Below are 8,255 nucleotides of genomic sequence, written 5' to 3' on the forward strand. Positions count from 1 at the left end.
ACCTAGCTTTATTTCACATGTCAGGCAAAAGGCAAATTGAAAACTGAAAATTAGTTAAAAATTAAAAAAATTATTAATTAGAATGAAGTTGAAAGTTGAAATCTATAAACTAGTTGATTAAGGATAAATTGTTTGGTAAAATTAACTGTTAAGAAAAGCAATAAAGGTTAAATGAAAGAAAAAGCTAGGTTACATATATGTATATATTAATGACACACATACACATAAAAAGGAAAATATTTTTAATAAATATTTCATTATGTTAAACTGCTCTATATATTTAATTTGAAATTTATTGAAGGTTATAATAGTATAATTGGTGGCAAATATATGAATGGATGAGCTGAAATATCAGATTTACAAAGGAGGAAATGAGAAGGAAGAAAAAGAAGAAAAAGAAGAAAAATAGAAAAAAAAAAAAAGGGGAAGAAATGTATGCATAACTTCCAACAAAAAAAAATGAGAAAAAAGACAGGAAGTTGTGGATTTTAATTAAATTCTTAGGTTGCGGCTCGAAGATTCGAGTTTAGCATCCTGTCACTGAAATGAAGGAGACTACTGTCGATTGACGATTGAAGGCACATCCTTCCCCTATTGTCCTTCTAGCGCTGGGACATAGTCTTTCAATTCATCTCTTCTCCCCTGCTTCATCAAGTATGCAGGTGAAGCAGTAGAAAACCAATCAATTCAAGGATCTTAGATGAAGATGAATCTATGAACAGCAAAATCGTCGGATCGCCTGATTCTGCTTATGCCAATGAGGAAGTAGGTGCTATCTTCAGGTTCGGTCTTTCATTCCTCGCTCGGGGACTCTTTCGTGCTTGCTTGGGGTTCTTGCTTTTTTGTTTAGCAGCCGCGAAGCAGATTCAATAGATAGCAATGACTGTTACAAAAGTATAAAAAAATAAAGTTGCAACTTCACTACTAGCTATAGGCCTAAAGAGAAAGTGAGAGGAAAAAAAAAAAAAAAAAACCTCTCACATGCGTGGCGAGCACGCGTAAGTTGCGCGTTTCTTTCCTCCATTTTCTCAAACAACGGGGTTAATAAAAAAAATTAAATTTACTGTAGAAAAAACACCCAAAAAAAAAACTCATGTTCCCATTTGCTAAAAATCATGCTATCAATTTTTTTTTTTCTACAAAAATTTGAGAAAAAAAAAATCACATATTGCCTTACTCTAATAGTAAGTAAGTCAAGTAAACGGTTCTTGGTCTTCCTTTCCCTTAATTTCCACAACTTGACTTCTATGTAGCGTCCATCTTCTTCAACTAGTTGCCAACATATTTCCTAGCTCCTTGATAGGACCGCTATTGATAAAATTACATTTTTACTCTCTGATTTAATTACTACATTCATGTATTATAGCTAGGCATGTTTTGTTTTAGTTCCTTCATTAATAACAATTTCAAAACTTACCGTTATTGCTTAAAAAAAGTTAGTCGAGATATTATTTCAATTACTATTAACAATGAGTCAATGATAATGTGTTTAAGTATAAGAGTCTTTTCATTTGATAATGAATAAGAATTGGAATAAAAGAATAAAAATTAATTAATTAAAATAAAAAACATAAAAATATATAATTAATATATATATATACATACGTGTGTGTATAGGTTCATTATGTATATACATAGTAAATGTATATATATTAAATATACATATATATAAACAAAGGTTTATTTAGCTTAAATGGCAAGGGTATATTGTTTCCATCTTGGATTTTTTATTTGTAATGGGAGAAATCAGTAATAAAATATCACAAATATCTCAACTACTTATGCACTGTGACCTGACTAGGGGTAAGCAATTAAGTGAAGATACTCAATACATGAACTATGAAAACTTCAAATAATAAGACTCTTATTAAGGAAAACAGAATCAAGAACCTGCGTGCACACATCTTCTAGTAACATACTGTATGAGATATATATACATAGATTTTTTACTTTTATTTTACATCCAAGCTAAGGATATGCTGAAACTACACATAAAAATGACTCCTACTATACGTTATTAAACGGGCCGGGTGTGGTTGAATATAAAAGTGGAGAATAATTCAACTTCTGGTATCGGAAGAAAAGTAGACGCAACATATTAAAACAGTAAAATTATTAAGCTATGAAATAATCTGATTCAATCTCCAATGTTTCCATGTCCGCCGAGGGGAGATGAGAATGAGATGCTTCCAATGTTTCCATGGCCGAGGGGAGATGAGAATGAGATGCTCTAATGGTGTCCAATTCTGCAGCTACTTCTTTCATGGTAGGCCTTTTCTTTCCGTTGAAGTTCAAGCAACGTTGTGCAAGCCAAGCCATTGCCACAACATCTTCCTTTTTACCTTGCTCTATAACTTCCACGTCAAGAATCTCCATTAGACGGTTCTCTTCCATGGACGATAGAAAACGTGATACCAAGCTTCTATCATCATCATCATCAAGTTCAAATGAAATTGGCTTTTGTCCCGTCAAGAGCTCAGCAAGGACAACTCCAAAGCTGTAAACGTCACTCTTGTCTGTGAACTGGCTAGATTGAAAATACTCAGGGTCTAAATAACCAAATGTCCCTTTCACCAAGGTAGTGAAGTGAGTTTTGTCAATTGAAATGGACCTTGAAGTTCCAAAATCTGAAACCTTAGCTCGAAATTTCTCGTCTAGAAGAATGTTACCCGACTTGATGTCTCTGTGGTAGATGGGAACTGATGTTGCTGAGTGGAGATAAGCTAATGCACAAGCCACCTCGGACGCAATTCTGAGACGAATATCCCATGAAAGAGGAATGAGTTCGTCCTCAAAGTTGTTATGGATAAGGCTGAAAAGTGTTCCATTTGGTATAAATTCATACACCAAAATGGGAACTTCGGTCTCCAAACAACACCCCATGAGTTTCACAACATTTCTATGATTGATTTGGGAAAGAATGACAACCTCATTGATAAATGGTTCAACCTGGTTCTCGTCCACGGCTTGAGATTTCTTAACTGCAATGATTTGCCCATTAATTAACATTCCTTTGTACACTGTGCCTTGCCCACCTCGGCCTACTATTCTATCGGCATTGAAGTGATCTGTGGCGTTATCCAACTCACTTGCAGTGAAAATCTTTGTTTTCTCTACTGTCCCTTCTTGGGCTAAGAGTTGTTGTTGTAATAGGAGACCTCCATTACGCTTGAAGAAGTTCTCCCTCAATTTCTTCATCTCTCTGTTCACGATGTTTTTATAGAGGATGACACAAGCCCATAGTAACAACACAAATCCAAAAGTTGCACTAACACCTGAGATTGAGCAATGCAAGAGAGGAATCACATGTGATCTATACTAATATATATGCATGTAATTAATTATTACAATTATCAGTATGTTTATCCTCACCATTTTATCATTTTATTGGTTCCATATATTGTATCTCTCCGTCATAATAAATAGGCCATTCCAACCCAACCCATGATAAAAACTTAGCAAAAAATGACTTGTTTTAAAAATGATACTCAGAAAATACAATCATTATGGACCATACTATCAAATAATGTACATTAAAGGAATGCACATTATTTGTGTACTGAATATACATTATACAATATAATGTATATTCAGTACATTAAAAATGTATTTTTTGTTATGATCCACACAACACTATGTGGAATGGTTCACACAATAATTTGCCCGCCTCAAATATATTAACAGTACAGGATGATAATATAAGCCTACGTACAGATAATCATGGGCAATTTCTGAACGCCAATCTTGTGATTCTTGTCACCGATGTAGATCCATTCTGCAAGATGAAAAAACACATAAATAATCAACAAATTAAAGCACCAATTCAATTTAGTATAGGCTGCTAAAATGCAAGTTAGTTGTTGTTGTTGACACTATAAAATCTGTACAGCATGAATACATAGGCCCTGTTTGGTAAATGGCTGTTAGCTGATTGTGTTAGCTGTTTGGGTTAGAATGTATGATTAATTAATAATATTAGTTGATTGTAAAAAGTTGTTTGATAGATTAGTTGTTAGCTGATAGCTATTTGGTATAATTTATTTTTCTCAAAAAGCTAATTGAAAAGAGTAGCCTTTTAAATTTTAGTATTTTGGAGTTACAAAAAACTTATTAACCAAATAACTAATAACTAATAGTGGTCAAATAAGTCAAAATTGGCTGATAGGCCGATTATTTACCAAACAGGACCATAGTATGGGCGGCAGCCAAATTTTGTGTGTAGTTCATAGAAAATAAAAGGATAGAATAGCATGCATACCACATCCATTGGACAAGTAAGCGTTCCCACCATCACTATCTTCGCAGACACACTCCAAATAATTATGCTGTTCTAGTTGCGGATTGATGTATGTAGAAGGAGAACAGTACGACGAGTAGGAGGGAGTCACGTCCTGTTGTGTGATGGTCCATCTCAACTCCACCGGGACAACCACCACTTCCTGCTGCCTGCTTGCAATTGGAAAGCTTTGAAGTGAATGTGGCAACGAAGACAAAGCACTGAGAAAGAAGGCATAGTTGCAGGCGTTGAAAGATGAATGTGTGAAGTTGACTTTGTATGTTTTTACATCATAATCAAGAGAAAGACGGTTGCAGTTTATGCCATTATTACAATCTTCTGCAAATTTAGGTGCTGCCGTGTTTTTGCTGCTGCAGTTCAACTTGTAACCGGCTGGATCCAATTCTTCACCGGGCATAGTGATGAAAGCGTTTCCACAACCAAAAAACATGAGGTCGTTGCCATTTGAGTAATAAAAAGGGGTTTCAGATAATTTTGAGTTCTGGATAATGGAGAAATTATTGCTTCCCTTGGCAGGCTGACAGGAAGGAGAGATAGACTCTTTTATTGTTATTGTTTGTGACTCATAAAACATGCCCAGAATCTCAACTCCACCAAAAATGGAGCTCAAGTAGGGCTTCTCGGAACCATCCCAAGATTGGGTGCAATTTATGAGGAACCATTTGTTCAAATAGCAACTTTTGCTGCCTCCATTTCCATTTCCAATTCCAAATGGGTAGTAAATGCTTACAGTCCCACACTTGTCTCGACAATCTTTTGGAACCATGGGTGGCCTTTCTTCCTCGAACCGATCCGACGCCATTACTACAAAGAATGGTAAACAATGTTTGCGAAAGATAATGGGACAGTCTGGTGACATATATATGTACTGTGGGAAACAATGTTAAGTAAGGTAGGAAAGTATAATATTTATGATGAAAAATGTGATAAGTTTTTGAAGAAAAAAATGTAATATTATATTAAGGGGTTGCAAAATTACTTATTAGAAAAAGTGTAATACTTATGGAAAATCAACCCATCTCAGGGAGGAAGATTTGTGAAATGGTCTCATAGAAGTTTTTGCCTATATATGTGGAGAAGAGTGGAGTAGAAAAATAAACCATAAATAATTGTAAAAGCTAGACAATTTCATTGCACATATACATATCACATGATGTACTCTATGGTGTTGATAAGTGAACTCTAATGTTATTACTTGCACTTAAAGTTTAAATTATTTACGAAAGTGTCATTGCATTTTTTCCCTCTCTTTCTTTAAAGACATTACATCTTTTAAGATTGACAACTTTGATTGGTTCCTAGTTCTTATTTGATCCAAATCTTTTAGTAATGATAAGATCATAACCTTTGATTTATCGAGATGGAGGGTGTGGGTCTATCCACACTTTTTACTAAATAAGGTATTCTCACCTGAACTCTCTCCTAAGGAAGGATCAAATGAGAACAGTACAGTGTCCTCTTGAGACTCCAAAATGGTTCATCAATAGTTGAGACTTTAGTAAAATAAAACACAAAGTTAATTTAATTTAAGGCAGAAACTTGTGTGAGACCGTCTCACTGTGAGACGGGTCGGGTCGGATCGCGATGCAAATGTAATACTTATATGCACAAATGTAATACTTATATGCTCAAATGTAATACTAATTAGGAATAAAATTTTTGTTACTTATAAGGGTAAATATAATACTTTTAAGGGAAAATACAATACTTTTACATTTCGATTTAAAAGTATTACATTTTTCCTCAAAAGTATTATATTTTTCCTTATAAGTAAGGGGTACTTGTCAACATTACTTATTATGACAAATGTATTACTTTTTCTCTTATAAGTATAAAAAATTATATTCTTGATTAGTATTATATTTGAGCATATAAATATAACATTTGCACATATAAGTTTGACATTTGCATGTTGTCTCGACCCGACCTGACCCGTCTCACGAATAAGGATCCCTGAGACGGTCTCACACAAGTGTGACCCTTTAATTTATAATTATTAAAAACTTGAAAGTTTAGATGATAAGATCTTAACGTTTAATTTCTCAAAATGAAGGGTATAACTAGAAATGTCTACACTTTTTACGCAAATTATATCGTGGATCATGGTCCACAATGCATTGTGGGCATTGTGGACCATGATCATAACTGATATTGCAGTTGTGTTGAAAAAATACTGTAGTTGTGTTGAAAGGAAACTGCAATTGCACGGAACAAAGGCCGTTCATCCGTTCAACACAACTGCAGCATCTGTTCAACACAGCTGCAGTATCTTTTCAACACAACTGCAATACTCGTTCAACACAATTGCAGTTCCAGATGAATGACACGGCCTCTGTTCCGCACAACTGCAGTTCCTTTTCAACACAACTGCAGTATCCTTTCAACATAACTGCAGTATCAACCATGACCCATGGTCCACGGTATAAGGACTGCACTTTTTATAGGAGCATGTGTTCTTACTTCTTACTAGAACCCTCACCTATATATAAAATATAAATCACCATTTGTCAAGTTTAAAATATTTGAATATAGTTTATGTTTTTTTTTCTATTTTTTTTTTCATTATCAATTCAAGTTGACGTACCTTGACATCCATTTGGTAAGTAAGCGTTCCCTTCTTCCTGATCTTTGCAGCGACAGTTCCAATACGTCCCTTGTAATTGCGGAGGATAGATGTTTTGATATGGATAGCAGTCGAGTGAGTAGTGGGGAGGCAAGGAAGTAAAGTCGTCTCTTGTGACGCTCCACATCCAAACCACCGGGACAACCACCTTCTCTCCCGGCACCAGGTTGCTACTTTGAAAGCTGAATGGGGAAAGATAAGTATCAGCAAAAAAGAAGGCATAGTTGCAGGCATTGAGGATGGATGAGGAGTCTGTAGTGATGTTGATTTGGTATGCATTTACATCCTTGTGTAAACTAAGATCGCAGCAGTTTATGCCATTGCAATTATATGCAAACTTAGGTGCTGCCATGGTGTTATTGCTGCTGCAACTCAACTTGCAACCGGACTGTATGAATTCTTGACCGGGGGTAGTGAGGACAGCGCTGCCGCAACCATAAAACATGAACTTGTTGTAACTGGAAGAGTAAAAGAATGGGCTTCCAGACAATTTGTCGTTGCTCATTACAGATAGATTGGTGGAGCCGGTGGAGGTTTGGCAGAGAGGAGAAAACGACTCTTTCATTGTTATTGATGGTGCGTCGTAGGAAATGTCCAGAATCTCTCTTACACTATCCTTCTCGTCGGAAAAGGAGCTCAAGAAAGGTTTCTCGACACCATCGGAGGATTTGGTGCAATTTATGAGAAACCATTCATTCAAATAGCAATGTTTGCTGGGTCCAATTCCAAATGGGTAGTGAATGCTAATGTTGCCGCAAGTGTCTCGACAACCATTCGGAACCATAGATATCCCTCTTCTCTTGTACCAATCAGAATAACTCCTGGATTCCGAAGATATCTCGTATTCCGCTGTCAAAGTGAGCATCACTGTGAAGCTCATCATCAGCACAGCCCCCACTACTATTTCTTTTCCGGCGGCCCTCATAATGATTCTCACTTTTAACTCTTTATCGTTCTCTTGTATACCTCAAAAATGTATCAAATTCAATGAATCTTATAAAGGAGCAAGCAATATTGTAGTCTTGTTCAATGGTGGAGCCGGCAGTATTAAATTACTCCGTATTTTTCTTTGTTATATATGTTTGAAGTTAAGATGGTGGCTTTCGAGGGAACTTGTCCCTTAATTTCCACGAGCAATTCGCTATCTCCTAGTTTGCCCCACAAGGCCACCATCTTCAATACACAGTTATCCTTATGATGGTAAGAATGGTTACCGGGTATATTTGATAAGTGTGTAACAATAATTTAGTATAATAGATAATCAGTTTCAATATAATACAATGGGTAAGTAATAACAATACTAGAACAAAAGAGTGTTTGAGGACAGTAGTGTTT

At 35.6% G+C, this 8,255-nt stretch overlaps 1 protein-coding gene across 1 annotated transcript; it reads right to left on the bottom strand.

Moving 5' to 3' along the window:
- Positions 1-1,840: 1,840 nt before the first annotated feature.
- LOC116028053 (wall-associated receptor kinase-like 8) lies at positions 1,841-7,874 on the bottom strand. Its single transcript, XM_031269846.1, has 4 exons — positions 6,882-7,874; positions 4,259-5,101; positions 3,713-3,775; positions 1,841-3,275 (listed from the first exon to the last, which is right to left on the bottom strand). The coding sequence occupies exons 1-4, from the start codon at positions 7,843-7,845 to the stop codon at positions 2,116-2,118; spliced, it is 3,030 nt and encodes a 1,009-aa protein (XP_031125706.1). The 5' UTR covers positions 7,846-7,874; the 3' UTR covers positions 1,841-2,115.
- Between the last annotated feature and the right edge of the window lie 381 nt (positions 7,875-8,255).

This window comes from Ipomoea triloba, chromosome 8 (genome assembly GCF_003576645.1).
Source record: "Ipomoea triloba cultivar NCNSP0323 chromosome 8, ASM357664v1".
Lineage (NCBI taxonomy): Eukaryota > Viridiplantae > Streptophyta > Magnoliopsida > Solanales > Convolvulaceae > Ipomoea > Ipomoea triloba.